Source organism: Mytilus edulis, chromosome 7 (genome assembly GCF_963676685.1).
Source record: "Mytilus edulis chromosome 7, xbMytEdul2.2, whole genome shotgun sequence".
NCBI lineage: Eukaryota > Metazoa > Mollusca > Bivalvia > Mytilida > Mytilidae > Mytilus > Mytilus edulis.
The window spans coordinates 44,023,217-44,046,701 of NC_092350.1; the positions used below are offsets into that span (position 1 = coordinate 44,023,217).

At 30.4% G+C, this 23,485-nt stretch overlaps 1 protein-coding gene across 1 annotated transcript in view; it reads left to right on the forward strand.

Moving 5' to 3' along the window:
• The window catches only part of LOC139481549 (leucine-rich repeat-containing G-protein coupled receptor 5-like), a 66,415-nt gene that overhangs the window by 21,417 nt on the left and 21,513 nt on the right, over positions 1 to 23,485 (forward strand). Inside the window, exons 2-3 of the mRNA XM_071264966.1 lie at positions 20,356 to 20,427; positions 22,727 to 22,798. Of these exons, the coding sequence (XP_071121067.1) occupies positions 20,356 to 20,427; positions 22,727 to 22,798 (144 nt within the window). The remainder of the gene's footprint in view (positions 1 to 20,355; positions 20,428 to 22,726; positions 22,799 to 23,485) is intronic.

Consider the following 23,485-nt stretch of genomic DNA (forward strand, 5'->3'; position numbering starts at 1 on the left):
ATAATGTAAACACCCATGCAAAGACAACATACTATTTAAATTTTGATTTTAATGTCATCGTAAATCCTATGACAAATTTGATAGGAACATTGGTTAAAACAAAATTTTCAAATGATCTCAAACAAGAGATCAAATATATTCCTTTTTTTCAAAGCGTTTATTAGGTTTATTCGTGATTGACAACCGACAACGCAAAACTAGAATGCAAAATCTATGCAACGTACAGTAGGATATACAAGAACAAGGACGTATAAATAAAGGCAACAGTAGTATACCGCTGTTCGAAAGTCATAAATCGATTGAGAAAACATAAATCCGGGTCACAAACTAAAACTGAGGGAAACACATCAAAGTTAAAACGAAAACAACGAAACAACAGAAACACTAAAGTGTAACAGAAAGAAAAAAAAAGACAATGCAACACACACAGAAACGAACTATAAGATAACAATAGCCATTTTCCTGACTTGATACAGGACATTTAGAAAAACGGTGGGTTGAACCTGGTTTTGTGGCTAGCCAAACCTCCTGCGTTTATGGTAATGTTGAATATAACACTAAAATGACAACATTACTTGACATTAAAAACGTGTATAGCCAATCTGTTTACTAAACATTTTATACAATACTAAACTCCTAGGTGAATTTAAAAGGAGGGAATTCTATTGCACCTAAAATCAACTGATCAACAATATCAACCTACGGAACGAATGGAAAACAACGGTCATATTTCCTGACTCGGTTCAGGCATCCTCTTAATTGAGATAAAGTGGGTTAAACCTGTGTGTATAGCTAGCTAAATCCCAACTTGTATGACAGTTGTTTATATTATTTTCACAAAATTGGTTACCAACCCAAATAGAAATTATAAGTTAACTTAAAAATTATTGATATCATTCGGTAAAACTATGTAAACATACATCACAGACGTAAACAGTAGATTTAAAGCAACACATTAAAGTGCATATGTCTGGCAACAGACATCTTGAACTTTGGGAGAAAACAATGTATGTAGCTTTCATTCTTTCAAGAGAAGTAAACAACTAAAAGAAATAAACACAACATACTTAACGAAAACAAGAACTCATGTGACCACTGCTAATGAGAAAAAAAACGCTTATGAAGTAGACACATTACAACACTAAAAAGCATTGCACCAGCAAAGTGATTATGATGATATAATAGTACAATGTTAACGCAGTATAAGAGGTCGTTAAGTGAATTTAAACGTATTTGAAGAACAGTGGTGGGCAAGATTGTTGGTTTTGTTTATTTTAAGAGAAATTGTTTAGCATTTCCATGCTTTCCTTTTCGTTTTGCTTATTTTAAACTTATGTTATGTTTTTCATTCTGCAAAAATAATAATGTTAATGTTATAAACCTTTTTTTTTCTTTTTTTTTTTTAATTAAATGGTTCTGTTAATGAATGATTCAAAGGGTAGTTTTGAATCGTGCTCAGGACCAGATTGTCTTGAATTGAATTGAACCTGTTTTGTACTTCAATGAGATGCTATGGTATAGCCAGAGTTTCATTAAAGTTAACAATCGGCTATAAAACTATTCATCAGAATCAATCTTTCTTGATCCTGATGACCAGTACGTAGGTGTAAAAAATAAGTTGTCAATTAAACTGTTAATGGTTTCAATCATTCGTTTATCGGACCGATGGCCTCCTGCAGTGAAGTATTAAACAACCGTTGAGGCGTTCTCGTTTAATATGATACGATATAACATTCAAACAACGTTTTATTGTTCATGTATATGTACTGTCTTGATTAGAATGTTAACAAGACTATAAGATATAGAAAGGACTCCTGCGTGTTAATCTTCATATCAGAATATTTCCACCGAAATGTAATGAATAAAATATGAGATTAAATTCTGAATTATTGAGCAGGACAATTCTTAATGTTCTATTCTGTGGCGTATGCATATGCCAGGTGGAAGGGCAAAATAGAATTATGTTTTCAAGATTTAAAAATAAATTAAAAAAGGACGAAATTAAACGATATGAAATGTCAGGAATTACAAAACAGATTTTCCGATTTGGCCAACAAAATGCAGAAACGAGTTTTTATTCTCATAAACAGAAATTATATAAGCTTCTATAGTGATTACAATTTACCCTTTTCTACATTGTATATACTGACATAGACATAATTCAGACGTAATGTAATAATAATTCCTGTTTCTCTAGGTTTGTGTTAACGTAATTAACAAGTACAGATAATGTAAAGTTACTACGTTGAGTGCAACAATGTTATTCTTGAAGGATACACATAGACAATAAAGTGTTAAGCAATCAGGGACAAGGGTATTCTATTTAGAAGTTGTCAGCAATTCAAAATTAGTTTAACCCACATTCTTATCAGTTTCTGCATATTTGCTTTCGCATTTGGTATACACATATAAAAAAAAAATTGCGTGCATCTTTGATACATATACTCTCCGTATCTAAAACATGTAAAATAACAGTCATTTCTTTCTTTATGAATATGGTGATATACGAGTAACATCAAGGAGCAACCTCAATGGACCAATCCCTTTTTGAAATAAAATGGTTCGCCTTTAAGCGTTCTTTTTTTAAAAACAGAACAATATCCTGCACCAATTTCTTGTTAATTGTTCTTCAAAAATTATTTGTGCAAAGAGTTTACCGGTTCGCATCATATATGTTCCGCTTAGATTCACTAGTAAGGGTCTATTGATCTTACGCAGAACATCGGGTAAATCTAAATAAAACAATGTAAAGCAAACTTCGGAATTTTTTCCCCTTGAGATTGATGTTTCCTTCTCTCTTTATTGTATATTCAAATTGATGTGCTGATTGCAAGTATACTGCATAATCTATTGCACTATACCGTATATTTAGTTTAATAAACTGCCATTGACGTTCCATACTGTAATATTAAAAAAGAAAATAAATGATTACATGTCGATGCACTATTATAAGTGATGGTAAGAATGTCATAAAACAAATTGTATTATTACTAGTTGTACATGTAGACTTTATACATGGTGAATGATTATTTCATTTTGAAACAGTTTATTTTTTTGTTGTATGAGTTATTACAGCAAAACTACTAGAATCCATGGCCATATAATTGTCTAGTTTTCACATTAAGATTTATTGTGGCTCCATTTCAATATGCATAGTTGATGTTTATGAGCTTTATCTCCAATTGAACAATATGACACTACGTCTTGTTTTGTTTAAACTTTCATTCTACTATTGTTTAGTTTGGGTTCGATTTTTTGGATAAAGTTCATTCAATACCATTCCGATATAATGATATATTTAAATTACAAAAAAACTATATAAATAAGTAGGTATATGGTTATTATAAACGTAGTCCCTCAATGAAGTATTATAAATCAAATTTTTCAATATATGTTTGTTTTAAATCGTAAAAATGGGATGACATATAAATTGAGTGATGAATTGGGAGTATAAGAATATCTTTTCCTACTGAATATAAACAACTGATATTGTGATACAGGAGTTTTGACCATGGGCAATTATCAAGGTCAGGGGCATGCCAAAACTAGTAATGACATAGGATGAACAATAGTGGACATGTTTCGTTTTCTCTCGTTGTGTTTTGTTTGTTTGGCAATTGTTTTTCCTTTTTTAATGTTGTGTCTATTTTTGTCTTAGTCCATTTGGGTCATCGTACGTACCGAAAATGTATAAAACGTCATTGCTATCGTCATTGATATAATAAAAGCGGCATATGTTATATTTTATTTAGATTTCGTCAATGCTTATGAATGAATCTTAAATAGTAAATCGTTAAACAAATTCTGTTTACGTAAAAGTCCGTAATTGATCATATCCAATGCGTAAGTCATTAGTTATTTAAGCTTTAATAACTTGAAGATAATCAATGACCACTCGTCCAAAATAGACCTACATGCAGATAGCCATACTAAGAAAATTGTATTGTGTAGTACCAAGTGAACTAATGCATTTCTATAGACACTAAAGTGAATGGAAAAAAATATTTTTCTTTATGATTTGTTAAGCTGTTTTTTAGAATTATTCAGAATACTTCAATGATTTATGCATCAAAACGATTCATACGGTATTTTATTTGAAAACTTTGATGCACATAATCGTTTTCATAAGAATAATATAAAAGTTCCAATTATTTTATACTGTATTTATATGTGATCAGTAAGGAAAGTCTATCTAACAGCAGAAAATAGAATTGTTGTAGCATCAAAATCGCTTTTAGATTTTTTTAAGTTCTCAGTGCTCACAACAGAGGATTTGCACAAACTATAGTACAAGGACTATATCGTGTATTTGTTATAGCTTTTGGGACTTTTTGGGTTATTGAATGGTCTTCAACTACGTCTTATTTGATTTTGTTTTGCAACTATTTCATTCGAGCGTCATTGACGATTCATGAGTATAAAGACAAAACGTTCGCCTGGTATATTGGATAAGTGTCTAAAATTGTCTGCTTCAAATTAAAATATGTTGTGTTAAATTTGATGAATCTATTATCAACATGACGTCAGTACCGGTAAAATCACGTTTCACTGTTTCTAGACTTTGATGCACATGCCAGACAGTAGATAATGCTTGTATACATTTTACACGTAGACTCATTATTTTAGAGTTGATGCAAATGTGTATAACTGCTGTCGTTTGTGCTATACTTGTAACGCACCAAATTTACAAAGAATTGTATTTTTTCGTTTACAACATTATGTAGCACTGTGACGATATTGCTTGTGGTGAACTGCTAGTCCTGAAGGTATCAGTACTTTCCTGACTAATACATTACTTTCTTAAATTTTCCGTTAATAAAAATTTTGGGATTTAATCCTCTAAAGGAAAGATTGAGCTCATGTGGAATTAAGCCATGCTCTCTCAATCTCTTTGGTTTTAAAAAATCCTATAGAATTCCCGTATTTGTACTGTTTTGCTTTCTGATTTATGAATTTGAGTGTATTGAGTTATTTTTGAACTTGGTTAGTACCACAGGTGGCGGTTTGCATGTCATCATCTTAGTAGTCAACGCTTGCCACGACTTTAAAAAAAAAAAAACACTTCATTTATTCTTCATGAAGGTTATTCATCAATAAAAACTCTTAAGACGCACAATATATAAGTGTTATTTTCAATTCTATAATGAACCATTGAGAAATTGAGAAAACTAACGTTCAAACAGCTTCTGACAAAGTTTTATGTGCATCTTATATATCATTTTTGGTTCCTGCTGTATTCATTTATTTATACATCATGTACATGCTTGGCTTCAAAATTGTTAAGTTCAAACGTTCTTGGTGTAAGGTGATCCAGCAAAGCTTCGCACTCACAAGAGGGAAGGAATGATTAAACCATTATTTGGAAAATGTAAAATATTAAACTTATTCAAGCCTATGTAAATATTTTTGATAAATGAACAGGTTGGCATACTCTAGATACTGTACTGCCGAAATGTCATTTCTGATGTCACTGTTGTGTAATTAACATATCAAGATTTAAGTATTTGACCCCTTGGAGGTTGGTCGAAATATTAATGAGCTTCAGTCTTACCCAACAAGATTTGTTACGCAAAAGTAAATACTTAAAGATATAGATTTTAAGTAAAACTATGGTTTTTAGCAAAGCTGCTGCTGGTATCTAAATATTAGTGTCGAAATTGGTAATGGAGACTCTTTTTGGCAGGTTTTGCTGTTTTGCACTTGGTATAAGACAGAATCCAAATGAATAAATATCGATATCCATCTAACATATGTCTTCTGTCATTAAATATTTTAGATATTTTTGTTTTCGAATTAAAGGTGCCAGAAGGGTTGCCTTATAGTAATTTCTCCTGAATTAAGAGTTTATTTTTATTTTTGAGTACTTAATTAGTCTATACCACAGTTATAAAACTTTGCTCAGTGCTCGGAGCCCAAAATTCATGCTCGAAACATGAAATCCAGCATTTTGATTGGTTGATTTTGAAGAATAAGTACAAACATCTGACTCGAAAGTTTCATGACTTCAAGGCCTGCAAGTCGCCGTGTGTATCATAATATCTGCAGTCAACTATACATATTTAATTTAACACATTTTGTCACATGCAACAACATTAAATGTTGATTTCATGAGATACTCCATATGCCTTTTCAACCTTATATTTCCCATTTTATGCATTTTTAATCCAGTTTGATGGTAAAACATCGATAGAAAATTATCAATGTGTCATGTTCTTTGAAACAATACTATTAACCTTTGTTATTTAATGACATTCAAGGAGTATTGGATGTTTTTTTTTTGCATATTTTGTTAAATGAATTGATTTTCAAGGTCTATTTATAAATCCGACTACTTGATATATGAACATGAATTTCCGCTGATTCAAGTTTCTGTAAGAGATTGATCATGTGAAACATTTAACAATAATTTTAAATTGCAACATAGGTAGATAAAACACGTGAATGTTTTGAGCAAATGATAATGGCATTGTTATTCATTAAATTCCTTTGAGAATTCAATGTATGCTCATCAGTTAAAAAAGATTGGCATTCCATTTGATAATGATTTTTTCTTCTTTCTGTTGTCTCGTTAGAAGGAAAAAACAAGAATTGACGACATATTTTAACAATGTTTTACACAAAATATTAAATATTGTTCTGGAGGTATACAATGTACCTCATACATTACTATGCATTATGGCCTGAAGGGGAAAGTAGTAAGGAAAATATTTGATGGCTCACACTACAGTTTAAATCCTTTCTGACGATATCGCAAAAGATTCTCCTTGACATGAAACTTGGAGAAAGTGTATAATTAAAACATTCTGAACAGATATTTGATTAATATTTAACATATGCAAGGTTATAAATAGTTAAAGACCTATGAATCCATGGGGTTTGAACCATACATTAGCAATCGAAAACAAACATTGTTTTCAAAAGAATGATTTTTTGTAATGTTTTTATATTGACAGTTGGATGGATATTCTAATCCTATGCAATATCGACGTAAGAAACTGTCTGAAATATACCAATTTTATCAAATAAAGAAAAATAAAAAATCGTTCAAGGGTATTTTCTAGTTTATTAAACTCAGATTATTTTATAGTGCATGACCATGTTTACTTTCCTCTGGATTATTTGATACAATCAAACATTGACAGACTCGATCATAAATCAGGAGAGAAACAACATAAACAATTTATAGTTACATAATATCAATAGATAGAAACATGAAAGGAAATGTTTTTGTAATATATTCAATTAACTCAATGAAAACAACAGATAAAAAAATGTTTCATAGAACAAGAAAATGCAACAGGCAATATCTTCATTTGTACTCAAATATTAAATTCAATTGCTCGTAAATATCGTATACGGAATGTAATTTTGAGATACTTTATCCGAAATTTGCAATAAACAATCTAAAGAGCTAGAGTTTTCCTCAAAACGGATTGCACTTAACAAATATATGATGTAGAGTTTAAACAAATGAACATGAAATTTTAATTTCAAATCTGATTGTCATTGCTTTTGTGTAGGCCCTAACTATCTTCTTACTCTTCTTTTTTAGATTTTAAAATGCTCTATCACATAGTGAATTTATCTTCCATTTTTAATTCATTTTATACATGCATGTATACATTGTATACTGTCGATAAATAGACTTGGACAAACACGACGAAATGCTGTATGAATGTGCCTGTCCCAAGTCATGAACCTTAAATTCAGTGGTTGTTTGTTGTTGTGCTACATATTTTCTTTCGTAAATTACTTTTTTGTACATCAACTTGGCTGTTAGTTTTCTCGTTTGAATTGGTTTACATTTGTGATTTTGGAACTTTTATAGATGACTATGGTATGCGGTTTTCTCGTTGTTAAAGCCGTATGGTGATCTATAGCAGTTACTTTCTGTGTCATTTTGGTCTCTTTTGGAGAGTTGCCTAATTGGCAATCATATCATATCTTCTTTTTTATTTGAGACATCCAATACGGATTGTATGAAAATGCATTAGTCTACGTCCGTCTGAATAAAGCTTTTTGACACTAAATTCAATGTTTGAGAGTATCATGCGTGCTACAAGTTAACAAAGTTATAATCCGCTTTCTATCTAAGTTAACCTCTTTGCAGACCTAGCTAATCTTGTTGACTGTTTTTTTTTTATTCTTGTCTTGAGTTCGCAATAATTGACTCCTAGCATTCAGGCAAGCGCTGTCGACCTGTGTATATAATATGAATTTGTACTGTCTGCAAACTGACGTAAGAAAGATCTTATCAAATTTATTGATCTTCAGAACGGTTGTATTTTCATTTTAGCACTTTATTTTGGTATTTCGATGTTTAATATCTTGACTAGATGCGACTAAAAGAAATTAATTGCATAACTTTGTGATTGTATTAATTGTACTCATTGTATTCATCCGGCCCTTTAAGGATGTTGACTCAGTTTGCAATCCATCCTTTGTTTTAACAAGCACATAATATATTAAGGAATTGTACAATCACTGAACGGCTTGTTTTTAAACATCTTCATTTTGATGAAGATAACAGCTTTATTCTGCTTTTTTCAGTTTTCTTTTTTGTGTTAAATAATGTTTATTATATTAATCAATTTTGCTTTATAATTTTACAACACAGCTTGTTTAGATTAAAAGACACAGCAATCGAATAAATACTTAGCTCTGGTTATACATAATTGAATGAGTTAAATACATTTTTAATGAAGTACCATGGCTTTTCTTTAGCAGCTAAACATTTAAATAGTTGAATTTTTAAAGCATTACTGATTTTTATAATTACTTTCCCCCCCCCCCCCACAATTCTAGAAGATGAGCTAACACATCTTCAGTGAAATAAACACAATCGCTATATCAACGTTAGTTGTACTTCACTAGTTCAGCGAATAACTTGGAATGTCATATATTTTGTTAAAAGGTTAGTTAAAGACATATAATCATCAAGCAAGTATTTCAACTAGCATATGTATTGTGCTAACCTTGAGAAAGGAAATGGGGAATGTGTCAAAGAGACAAAAACCGGAGGCGGACTTCAGTTTTGCTAATAACCATCAGAATCAAACAATCGACACGTGTATGGTGTAAGAGTTTTATTTATAGGTATATTTTGTATTTGAAATAAACTTATAGATCGAACTCCTTCAACTTGTTTTCTGTGTGATCTCAATAATAAATCTACATTAACACCTTTCTTCACTGTGGAAACTTTGAAATATATTCTCTTCACGTTTTGTTAGATCTCTAATATTTAAAAAAAAAATCTACAATGAACTATATATGTAGGAGTGACAGGAGTTTTTTCAACATTTGTATTTACATAACTTTTGTCTGCTTAATATCATAACTAGTGCTGTCAAATTGATGTTTCTAAAGCACACAAAGACGTTGCTTTATCTGTTTAAAATTAGATTGTGTTCAATGTCGCTTAATTATCGTAGCTTTACTAGTTTGAATTTATTAAAATTACTAGTTTATCTTTGTACGAATTTGCCGATGGAATGAGGTGCACCGTGACATAATTGTTAAAAATGAAATCAGTACACAGGTTATGTAAATACTAAATATTGTTATTGTTTTACTGACCCTTATTTCTATATTTGATTCGATATGTGACAAGGGTAAACAAACAAGTAATCAAATAAGATAAACTTATTTGATCTAATAGTTTTGAAATATAAATAGGATTTTTTACATTTTCATGACTGAGTATTCTTCCTTTTTTTCATTTTGCACTTCTGGCGTATTAAAATGTTCAACTTGTTGCCTTTTGTTGGCTGTTGTTCGTGTGTTTCCCTGTCAATTGTATTCTCCAATTTATTTATATTGTAGTCCTGTAGTGTTGAGTTGTCATCTTAATGTTATATTTCACATTGCTATAAAAGGGGAGGTTTGGAATGCCACAAAACCAGGTTCATCCCGCCATTTTTTTCTTTAAAAATGTCCTGTACCAAGTCAGGAATATGGCCATTGTTATATTATAGTTCGTTTCTGTATGTGTTTCATTTTAACGTTGCGTCGGTTGTTTTCTCTTATTTTTGAGTGTAAATTCACATTGCGATAAGACGTGTCACGGTACTTGTCTATCCCAAATTCATGTATTGGTTGTTATAATGTTATTCTCGTGGGATTTTGTCTGTTGCTTGGTGCGTTTCTGTGTGTGTTATATTGTAGTGTTGTGTCGTTGTTCTCCTCTTATATTCAATGCGTTTCCCTCAGTTTTAGTTTGTTACCCCGATTTTGTTTTTTGTCCATGGATTTATGAGTTTGAACATCGGTATACTACTGTTGCCTTTATTTTATCTGTATATTTGTTTTTCTTGTTGTGTGTTTTTTCATTAAACATTGTTATGGAGATATACCTTTACTGCTTATAGACAGCAGAAGTGGAATGGAAAATGTAATGCGACACACCTCACAGTTTTTATTTTTCAATGCAAATATTGCGATGCAAACTTTGACGGATATATTGTAACTGCATGCAAAATCTAAACGTCAATGTTTTCTTAAAAAAGTGTGATATAAAAATGTCAGTTATACTCCAACTAAAGTCCTCAAAGATAGAATGTTTGCACCTTAACCACCAGTAAGCAACCCTCGTGAAAACATTGTTATCGAAGAATTGATTTTTAACATATTAATAATAAGGTGAAAAAAAGTAAAATTGCAAAAATACTAAACGCTGAGGAAAATTCAAACCGGAAAGTCCGTAATCAAAATGTCAAAATCAAAAGTTCAAATACATCAACCGAATGGATAACAACTGTCATATTCTGACTTGTTACATGTATTTTCTTATGTAGAAAATGGTGGATTGAACCTGATGTAATAGCTAGCTATACCTGAAAAACATTGCTTTCGAAGAATTGAATTTCACCATGCTTCATATATATTGAAAGGAATTTACTAATCACTTAAAATGTCGACGTAAAAGGTTGTCTTAGATATACTAGTTTTGTTTTCATTTAGACATCAGAAATCGTAAGTTTTCTTGTTTAATAAACACAGCTTATTTTATAGTACATAAACGTGAATATTTTTCCACCAGATTATTTGATACAATCAAACATTGTCAGATCTGATCATAAATAAGTACAGAAACAACGTAAACAATTAACTGTTACGTAATATTAATAGATAGAAACATGAAAAGAAATAGTTTTGTAATATAATCAATTAACTCAAAGAAAACAACAGACTACATATGTTTAATAGAAAAGAAAAATACAACAGACAAGATATTGATTTGGACTCATATAAAAAATTCAATTTCTCGGAAATATCATAAACGAAATGTGATTATGAGATACTGTACCCCAAATTTGTAATTAACAATCTAAAGAGCTCGAGTTTCCTCCAAAATACAATGTGTTTGATAAATGTAAAATGAAATTTGGTGTCATTTCTTTTGTGTTGGCCCTTACTATCTTCTTACTTTTCCTTTTTTAAGTTTAAAATGCTCAATCACATAGTTTATTTATCTTTCATCTTTTTTTTATTTTATGTATGCATGTACATGTATATACTTTCGAAAAATAAACCAAGGCTAAAACAGCGTAATTCTGTGTGTATGTGCCTGTCCCAAGTCATGAGCCTGCATTACTTGTTTTTTGTTGTGCTACATATTTTTGTCGTTATTATTTTTTAACTAGACTGTTAGTTGTCTCGTTTGAATTGGTTTATATTTGTGATTTTTGCCCTTTTATAGCTGACTATGGTATGAAATTTGCTCATTGTAAAAGCCGTATGGTGATCTATAGTAGTTCATTTCTGTGTCATTTTGGTCTCTTTTGGAGAGTTGTCTAATTGGCAATCATTGTTGGAGAAAAAAAAATACATCAATGGAAAAAAATCGAACAAAGTGCCTGAAAAACATAACATGTTAATGCATGGGATGTAATTGGTGTGGTTTATTCATTCATTGTTGGTGTTTGTTAAGATCATTAGCTGCGACATGTAAGACTTTAAATACTTTTTTTTATTGTCACGAGCTATCATTATCATTGACTGCACCATCTTATTTTGTTATTTTCGTCTTCAAAACTTTCTCTTAGTAAGAACATGTGTTAAAATATTATGAAAAATCATAATTAAACGTCATACGACATTACGGGTTCTATTCTCAGTTTTTGTTACCATATAAAAATCATGTTTGATTCAAATGGACAATGTAACTATCCCTTTCAGAAATGATGAAATACATTATAATTTTCAAACCCAAAACTAACATTGTTCATAAAACTATTCTTGAATTTATGAACGAATTCATATTTACCAATGTTTGTTATACACAAAAAGTAAAATCACAAAAATACTGAACTCAGAGGAAAATCTAATCGGAAAATCCATAATCATAAGTTCTTTAGAGTTCAAATTTGACTACAATTGGAAAATTTACGTGATTTTTAAATAATCATGAAAATCTATAACAATTATTTCAATTGTTTGCTGTCGACAGAAACCGTTTATAGAATCCATTGTCGTTACGGAATATCCGTTTCACATATAATATCCGATATGTTCCTTTTGTCGGAACTACAATCCCATCTCCTTTACACAAATGTGACCTACCGAATTAGACTATTTACCGGGTTTGTTATAATATGAAAAACAGGAGGGGTGCCATATGTTGCGCAGGATCTGCTTACCCTTTGGGAAGCATCTGATACCATTCGCAGTTTTGGTTTTGTTCGTGTTGCTAAGTCTTTAGTTTTCTGTGTTGTGTACAGTGCACTATTGTTTCACTGTTTTTCTGTCTAAGACACGGCGTTGGCAGTTTATTTTCGATCTTGTTTGAATGTTCCTCTGGTAGCTTTCGCCCCTCTTTGTGGTATATTTTGCACCAAGCAGATCGTTTATCGTTCTTGAAAGACTTTTTTATTAATAATACGTGTATTATAGCCATGCGTCATTTTTATAATATACTTTATATTCGAAATAACATTTACAAAGTGAACTCCTTCAACTTGTTTTCTATGTGATGTCATTTATAAAGTGACAATATCAACTTTCTCCACTGTTGTAAGAACGAATTGGAAATATAAATCGTTTCATATTTTGTTAGATATACAATTTTATTGTTTATGATAAATGAAAACAATCTATTATATTTTTGTTTAATATGATGATCTACAATGCGATGAATTATATCTGTAGGAGTTAAAGGAGTTTTTTGAACGGTCGTATTTACATTATTTTATCTGCTTAATATCATCACTAGTGCTGTCAAATTAATGTGTCTAAAGCACACAAAGACGTTGCTTAATATATTTAAATGAGATTATCATTTGGGAAATGAATCGTGTTCAATGACGTCGCTTACTTAACATTACTTTTCTGGTTTAAGATTCTGAAAATTATTGATTTTCCTTTGTACAAATGCGACAATGTTATTTGTCAAACCTTGACATATTTGTTGAAACAACAGACACATGGAAAATGTAATCAGTATATGGTGAGGTTTTGTAAAGACTAACTATTGTTATTGTTTAACTGACCTGTATTTTAATATACGATATGTGTCAAGAGTAAACAAACGAGTAATCAAATAAGATTAACTTATCTGGTCTAATTGTTTTGAAATATAAATAGGATTTTTCATTTTCAGTACTGAAAAGTCTTGCTTTTTTTCAATTTTTAGAATAGTACAAATGTTAGGTGGCACACGCCACAGTTTTAATTTTTGGAATCAAATATTGCGATGAGACTTAGGCGAATAACTGCATGCACAATTTAAACGTCAATATACTCCTAGACATGGAACCTTTCAAAGAGTGTAAGATAAATATGTCAGTTATGCTCCCACTAACTCCCTTATGTCTATGAGTTCAGACAATGTTTTATACATGTTGTGCATATGCAAGGTTATACATGGTTTTATTACAACTTCACATATAATACACGATGGTCTTGATCATTGTTGATATATAGATTCTGCGTACTGATGTTGTTTATCATCTTAACAACGTGTTTTATAGTTCTTTCATTTGTCTTTGTTCTATTATTAATATTACTTTTACTGTTGAATGGTTTTATGTGATATCCGTTTGACGTGGCTCGGTACTCGTCAATGTGTTTGTATTGTCTTTCATTTTTTGGTGGCGTGTTTTGTTTATGCGACTTTTTTGTATTTCTTTGGTTCTTATAACGTGACTCTGTACTTTGAAATATCCCGTCAGTATGATATCGTTCTATTGTATGTCATTATGATATATTTCTATTATGAATTACAAAATACGTTGAACCATAAACGTTAAAATCATTCAATCGCGTAGTGGAGTTAACTATTTGTGGATTCTTATAAATTCTATATATAACTTTTGGACTATTTTCAATCTCGGTCTATTTCTGAAATTTATTCTTACATACTTTTGATTTTTTAACCCCATATACTATCATTGCCTATGTAAATTTTAAAATTGTTTATATGCACATTGAACGACAAATCTATGTGACGTATAAAATTTTCTGACGTCAGACACACAAATCAATGAATGTGTTTGTAGATAGATGTTTTTGTGTTCTGTTAAATTGTTCCTTTTAAAATTGTTATACGATGATGACTGATGTACCCATATTTTGACTATTTTATTTATGTCTGATTAGTTAACGCATTAATATAAATATAACGGAATTTGATGAGATGGTCATTAAAGTGAGAGGGTTAGCGTTAAAAAACCAGGTTTAATCCACCATTTTCTACTTTTGAAAATGCCTGTACCAAGTCAGGAATGTGACTGTTCTTGTCCATTCGTTTTTGATGCGTTTTGTTATTTGATTTTGCCATGTGATTATGGACTTACCGAATTGATTTTCCTCTAAGTTCAGTATTTTTGTGATTTTACTTTTTATAATTCTTGCATCTTAACCACCTGTAAGCAACACCTACGAAATCATTGTAATAAAAGACTTTATTTTTAACATGCTTTATATAGTGATAGTTGAGAGAATTATGTTATCAAGTACAATTTCGACGTACGAGATTGTCTTAGATATACGAGTTTTTTTTAAGACATCAGAAATCGTTTAAGCATGTTTTCTAGTTTAATAAACACAGATTAGTATGTAGTGCATGAAAATGAATATTTTCCACCAGATCAGTCGATACAATCAAACATTGTCAGTTTTGATCATAAATCAAAAGTGAAACAACGTAAACAATTTATAGTTACATAATATCAATAGATAGAAACATGAAAAGCAAATGTTTTGTAATAACATCAATTAACTCAAAAGAAAACAACAGATTACACAATAGGTTTCTGAAAATAGAAAAGAATACACAACATAACTTGTTTTTGACTTAAATATAATTTTTCATAAATAACTTAAACAGAAATCTAATTGCGGAATATATTAATATCCCAAAAAAGTTCCCAAGGATGCAATGAGCGCTGGCAGGCTTAGTGGTCTAAGAAGTCAAACTAACGTAGCCTGTCAACATTAACTTTATGAGTACGAATCCCACAATTACAGGTGCACTCGACACCTATTCTAATTGACTAGGATTGTCAGTTTTTCTAACAAAGATCAACTGTTCTCTCCGGGCACTGAAGCTTCGTCCAAAAAAACAAAATTGTGTCTCACAAAATATCACAACAGTGCTTAACACTATCCAAGCAATCAATCAATCAAAAGTGAGATGGATTTTAAAAATAAATATAGATTAATGTTTTTTTAAACATACGAACCGTTTACTTTTCTACTCATTTAATTGTCATGAATTGTTTATTATCCTTTAGAGTGCGTCTACTTTTTTAGAGCTTTAAGATATTCAACTACGTAGTAAATAAATACGATACGTTAATCTATTGCTCTTTATTCAAATTTCATGCAGTAATTGGGTAGTTAGAAAAATGCAAAAAAAACAGCCACCTAATTTCTGGACGGTATGTTTAAATATGCATTAATTCGCGTCCGTATGTAAAAAGACGTGTTATACTTTGGAAATGATCATGCTATCTACAAAATCAACCATATCTTGTCCAGACCCACATTCTATCCAAGTCGACCTATTTTTGTAAAGCAAATTTGTTTAGCTTACTGCTTAAATGTTCTTATCGTGTATATGCATAAAGCATGATCCATTAACCTATTAAAATCAACAACCAAGCATGCAAGCACTGTCACCTCGTGTATATCAAAGGAATTAGAATCGTCCAGTATTAAAGGCGCTTAATTCTAATCAGACGTAAAAAAGACCTAATCATGTGCATATGTCTTCCTAACGTTTATATTTATCATCTTATTTATTTGTATTTGGTCTTTTGAAGTTTAATGTCTTGACTAGTTGTGACTAACTCTAGGAAATTTATCACGCTTGTGATTTTTTGATACTCATGTTGATTATATCACGATTTTCGGATGTTAACTCATTAGACAATATATCCTTGTTCGTGTCATATAATAGGAAGGAATGGTAATTCTTCAGTAATTGAACATTATTTTTAACATGTTCATTTTGATGAAGATAACAGCTTCTTTCTCTATGATCAAAGACCATAAATTCAGTGATTGTGTTAATCATGCATACACCAGAATTAGTCGCCCTAGGTACATGTACAAATTTGTTTATACACTTTCGTATTTTAAGTTTCTTCGTGTAACTATCACGATTCACACCACACGTACAAACGATAGTTCAATAATAAAGCATTAACTCTTAATTTTACTGCGAATGTTTTCTTTAATTGTCCATTTGTCTAGGCTTTATTGTAATTACAACATATGTTTACATCTTATAATTGTTACTATTACCTATAACAAAATAGAAAATAAAAGATAATTACATGCAAACCTAAAGAGAACATTTTGTATTACTTTACTGCAAAATTCTAGTAATACACCTTAAGTGCGTTCTCTACGAAGCAAGTAAGACAAACTTTGTTAATTGTAATGGAAATAAGCAAGAGATATATTGGTGTGTGTGTCGATTACTCAAAGTAAGAATGACCCCAGTGGTATCATCTACATAAAGAAAAGTCATAAAAACAAAACATATGTACATAATAAAAATTGTCGCTTCGTTTGATTCTACCTATATTAAGGTATTAACATAGTTAACATAGTAATGTTACTCTTTTCGTTTTTTATCCTCAAATTGTTTTTCCGACTTTGTTTTCGAAACATGCAACAATAACCTGCATCTTTTTTGGATTAATGGATATACCGATATGATACACTGTAACCTTTTTGTATTTACGAGTTAAATACTGTAAATTCAGAAATTATTGCATGTATTTATTATTGCGATTTATTGCGAGTTTAATTATTGCCATTATAAAAAATCTGCATGAAGATCTATGTTTCTGTTATTAAAATACGATTTCTTATTATTGCGATCCTCACCTACATGTAGTCGCATTATTCGCATTGATAAAAACCTCGCAATAATTTCTGAATTTAAAGTGTATGAAATGTAGCACAACAGTTTGTAACAAATAATAATTCTTTTAATGGGTAACAGGTTATTATTTTGCCATGATAAATAGTCGATGAGCTGTTACATCTTCAGTGAAAAAGTTATACTCGCTATATCAATTACGTATGTCTTCAATTAAATCTTATTCGTCGATTAATTTGTTATGTCAAACTTGGTTGTTTCAGTAAAAAGCTTTGTAAGAGACATATAACCAACAGAAATATATTGCAAATGTCATTTATATTGATCTGCTTTACACCTAGAAGATAGTTAATCGTTCTATAAAGACATTAATATCAATAATACAAAAGACCTTCAGCTATTATAGGAATGCATTAATTTTATGATATATTTTTTATTTGAAATCGATTCTACTAAGTAAATTTTAATCGATTGATCCCATTCTACTTGCTTGTTGCGTGATCTCGTTAATAAATCGACAATATCACCTTTCCCTACTGCGGTAAAAATAATTCATCTGAATATCAACACTGCAGGATATTTTACTATCTATTACAGTTTTTTGTACATTTTTATCTAAAATACAATTACTTCAGTAGGAGTCTAATGAGTTCCTTCTGCAAGACCAAGTTCCGTTACTTTTATGTGATTATGATCGTCATTGGTGTTGTCAAATAGATTTGAACGGAATCACATGCCAACTTCTTTTTAAATATTTAAAATGACACCTTTAAATGAAGAAAAAATCTTGGTTAATAACAATCATACCTTGGCATAGCTTAAAAGAGGGACGAAAGATACCAAAGGGACAGTCAAACTCATAAATCTAAAACAAACTGACAACGCCATGGCTAAAAATGAAAAAGACAAACAGAAAAACAATAGTACACATGACACAACATAGAAAACTAAAGAATAAACAACACGAACCCCACCAAAAACTAGGGGTGATCTCAGGTGCTCCGGAAGGGTAAGCAGATCCTGCTCCACATGTGTCACCCGTCGTGTTGCTTATGTTATTACAAATCCGGTAAATAGTCTAATTCGGTAGGTCACATTCATGAAAGGGAAGGGGATTGTAGTTACGACGTAAGGAACATATCCGATATCATTTGTGAAACGGTTATTCCATAACGGTCAACCAACTGGTTTAAGATTTTGAAAATTATCGGTTTGCTTTGTCCTCATGCAATGATGGGATGAGTGCAACCTTGAAATTATTATTCAAAAGACAGAAATATTGATACATGTAATCAGTTTACAGTTTATATAAAGACTAAATGTTGTTGTTGTTTTAATGACCTATATTTCATATTTGTTTCGATATGTGTCAACAGTAAACAAAGGAGTAATCAAATGAGATTAACTTATCTGGTCCAATTGATGTTAATTATAAATATAAGATGTTTATGTTTCAACTCAAATGTTTTTTTTTTTTATTATTCATTTTCTTTAAGTATATAATAAGTTTTATTCTAATAAAAACATTTTTGGCAGTAAATTTTTTTTACACTAATTTTTAGCTACTGTTTCAACTTGTAAAGGTTTTATTTCTTATCAAAGGTGTAATAAGAAACCAAATATTTCCATGGTCTTTGTCTAGGAATTATGCAAGTTTTCGATTTCAGGCAGTCAAGGTCATCATGGTCATGGCATGATCGGGGTCAATATTAATTATCATTGGCCACACATATTTTAATTAACCAATGAGGTTAAAGTGCATGCTTACTTTAAACAAGCGTCAAGTTGCGCCCGCATTATCGCAATTGTACTGAATGCTACTAGACTCTATTTTTGTTTTACCAGAAAAGTAAAGATTTTCAATTTCCCACCCCCTACACCCTCTTTTTAAATTTTTAAGTATTATCATTTTATTATATCTATGTTGATTGTATATAATTGTTTGTTTATGTTTTGTAATTTGTTTTTTGATAAGTGGCGGTATGTATTCCCCACCTTTGCAATTGTTGTCATTTATTCAGTTTTGTTTAATGACATAATTGCCCATCACTGTCAGTTATATAATGCTTTATGATATTCTTAATAAATGACTTTTTTCACAAATCTTGAGTTAGTTATTCTGCAAATGAACTAGCAGTTTAAGTAATAAAGTTGACTATTATAAAAACGATATGTATATATAATACTATTAGTCCAATTCTAACGTGAGAAATTTATGATGTTTTTATACACTTACAATGTTAAGCTGCATCAGGAATGTCGATACAGTTAGCTATCATAAATGAACTATAACGTATATAGATGAAAAAGAACAAGATGTTTCATCCATAAGATCCAATTTTAATGGTAAACCGTTTTATACCTTTGACTTGAACTTATGATATTATAGCTAAACCTTTAATTTGTCGTGGGCATTAGACTTAAGTCGACGAGGAAATATTTAAAGTATGAAAAAAGTAATATTACAAAAATACTGAACTCTGTCATGTCCGTGGAAAATTCTAAATGGAAAGTCCCTAATTAAATGACAAAATCAAAATTTAAAATACATCAAACGAATGGACAATAACTGTCATATTCCTGACTTGGTACAATTTTCTTATATAGATAAAATGAACTGAATCTAGTTTTATAGCTAGCTAAACCTTTCACTTGTAGGGCAGTCGCATCAAATTCGATTTTATTGACAACAATGCAAGAACAAAACAAAACAAACAAACAAAATAGGTAAAAAAGTCAAAATTAGTTGTTCAACAGTCAACATTGTGTTTTAATCTTAATCTCAATACGTCATGTACGTGTGATAAGTAAACCAATAGCGTTGATTAAGCGATTTCTAACATAAAGCACAACCTCTTACAGCGATGCAATTTTCTTGTCAAATATTAACAAGGACAAAACAATATTATCGAACACATATAACAGTGATATACTTTAATATTACTTTTATTACATGTACAAATATATAAAAATAATTGATAAATGTTATGGGTTTTGTATTAACATTATTTTTTTTTCAGAGATCTTAGTATGAACAACATGACTAGCTTTCCTGACAATGCCTTTTTAAAGTTTAGAAAGTTAGAAGAATTGTGAGTATATTTTCTTTATCAATGTAATGGTTTGCCATCCGTTTGAGTCTGTTGACCGTCTTTCGTTAAGTTCTTTCTCTATTCTCTAAATGTGCAAACTGTATGAACCATACCTATGAAATCATATGAATAATGTATTGAAAGTTGTTCACACATTTCTTATTATGTTAAAACATAAAAAGCAGCACAATATACCACTAAAGGCAAATCTTGATTCAACAAGTCTGTAATACAAGTAATTGAAATACGATTTAGATAGTCTCGTGGCTAATTTATCATTTCGTTTGTAGAGGGGCGGCATACTCATCATGACAGATGCATCATGAAATTGGAACAAACACAAATGAAAGTCACATTTTCTTCACCATCTCAAATACTTTAACGGTACCTGGAACAAACCTTCTATTCCAAACATGTTTGCTCTCATTGAATTTTATGCTTTTGTATACATAAGCAGTTCTGTATATTATTCGTTGTGTTCAGGGTTTCCCCTGGGTCAATTATTTTTTTCGCCACCTCTTTCGCCAAAACATTATATTGTTCGCCACTTTAATTTTTTTCCCCCAAGTAACACAAATAATTTTTTCTTTTAAAATTTCTCTCCCCCCCCCCCTAAATAAGATAAATGTGTCCAATTGTTTTCTATGACTATTCTCTCAAACTTGTCTTAGAGTCTACATTGAAATGAATAAATACTTAACATTTACCTTTAAAAAAATAACTATATAGGTAACATTATTTATATTTTGAACAACTTTAAAAGAAGGGAGCCACTTACTTTTACAAATAAAGAAGATATAAATCCTAGAATATTAAAAATTCTAGTATATCAGAAAGATTTACAGTTCTTTGGGGAATTTCTCCAAAATAAAATCATGTGCCCTTTTGTACGGAGAAGTGGTTTTTACAACAAAACAAAAGATATATCACTTGAAATTGATCTCTCATGTAAGTGGAAGTCATTGCATTGAAGGGTTATTCTCATTCGAGGGGTTGTTCGCATCCTTTTGAATAGATTTCTTCATAACGACAGTTTTCTTTTCTAGACCATCGCAAATAAGTAAAACTATGCTTGAAACACGTGTGTCACTAAAACGACTTTAAAGACCCACTCAAATCAGTTATTTATATCAAAGTTAAATGATAAAGTTTTAAATCAGAGACCTTTCTTGCTTTTTCTTCATTACAACAGTTTTCTTTTCTGGACTATCATTAAAAGAAGTAGAGGAATCGTCAAAAATTTGCTTCAAACACGTGCGTCGCAAAGAGGTTAATAAATCCTTTATGTGACATGTGACGAAAGCCATTTAACCATATCATTTTGTCATATAATACAATCAACACCTTTATTAATTAATCCTTTCATGTCGATAGCTATAAAATGCAATCTTAACGAGTTCATTGTCTGATCAGTTAATGTCCGAGAAAACCGAAAAAAGTAAATAAACAAGATGGCTGAAAATAAATCGTTATATATATTTCTTTCGCCAATGACGAATTTTAATCCCCACAATTATTATTTTTTCGCAAATTTTGGAAATGGCGACCGCGAGCGGAAACCCTGGTTGGGTTATAACGAATGCTGAATATTTAATTTGATCACCAGGTTCTGGATGGATAAACGAGTGTATAACAACTGGAAATAACGTTAATACACATCAATAACATCTTATTTATTACACTGTTGTTTTAAACAGCTTTGAATTTCACACTATCGAATGAAACAAACAAAACTCATCCCAAAAACATTATATATACATTTCAGGTTTTTTTTGGAACAACACTGTGTATTAAATACTAGATACGAATAATAAAAAAAATGTTTTTGCGGCCGATTAATTTTTCTGGATTAACTTCACAACGAACAATCAAACATAATTAGAAAAGGAATTTCAAATTTATAGAAATTTTCGTAGCTATATGTGTTTTTGCGTCCGATTAATTTTTCTGGATTAACTTCGCAACGAACGATCAAACCTCATTAGAAAAGGAATTTAAATGCATAGAAATTTTTCGTAGCTGTATGTGTCCCCAAAACAAACCAAGTCTCTATTAATCTTATTACAATTATATAATATTATATTGCATTACAAAAACTGAACTTTATCTTAAACATGTTAAATATCAAAGTAAAAAAGGGGGATGTTTTTAAAGGTGGTGTTCGTTGATATTTACACATCTGTTTAAATAACAATCAATGTTTCAATTTTATTAAAAAAAAATCAAGTTACTTTGTGTGAATGTGTTTGAATAACAACAATAAACAAAAGATAGTCCCATTGTTTGTCTTTTTTTACAGGCGACTGGCAGGGAACAAATTAACAGACATTCCACCTAAAGCTTTCCAGGATCTTTACTTCTTAAAAGTTATGTGAGTACTTAGAATTATTTTCATATGTATTGCCAATTGAAAATTGCGCACGACTATTGAGGCAAATATTTCCGTTTCTTTATATACATGATATACAAGGTTCATAAAAGTGATACAGTTTGTAAATAAATTTTCGTTACTGAAATACAAGAATTCCTAACTATTTGATATACTCATATTTTGCCTTAAAAATTCAATAGAATTTAAATTTAATTTTGCATGGTAAAACGATGAAAAAAATATTAAAAAAAATCCATGACAATACCATGTACGAGAAGCTTAGAAATACATGTGTACTAGAATAACTTGTAAAGTATTGTTCTTATTCTTTATTGAGAAAATAAACCTTCGACAACGAGCAACATCATTCTCTAAATTATTTTAAAATTATGCATTTGAGATTTTTTGAAAAACTCCTAATTGCAATATATGACAAATTGAATGGAGTGACTCATTGAGATCCTTTGGCAGTAAAGATAAGAGGATAAAGTTGAAAACACAAACAAATATACGCATGCACAAATAGGAATACCAACAATGTATCTACCTACCGTATCACATGACTTGTAATAGTTAATTCGATCATTTACAATATAATTTGATGGCAAATTAATACTAAATTAAGTTCCGAGTGACTGATGTATAAATTGACGATATGAAACCAAAGGAAATTATAGCAGACATTAT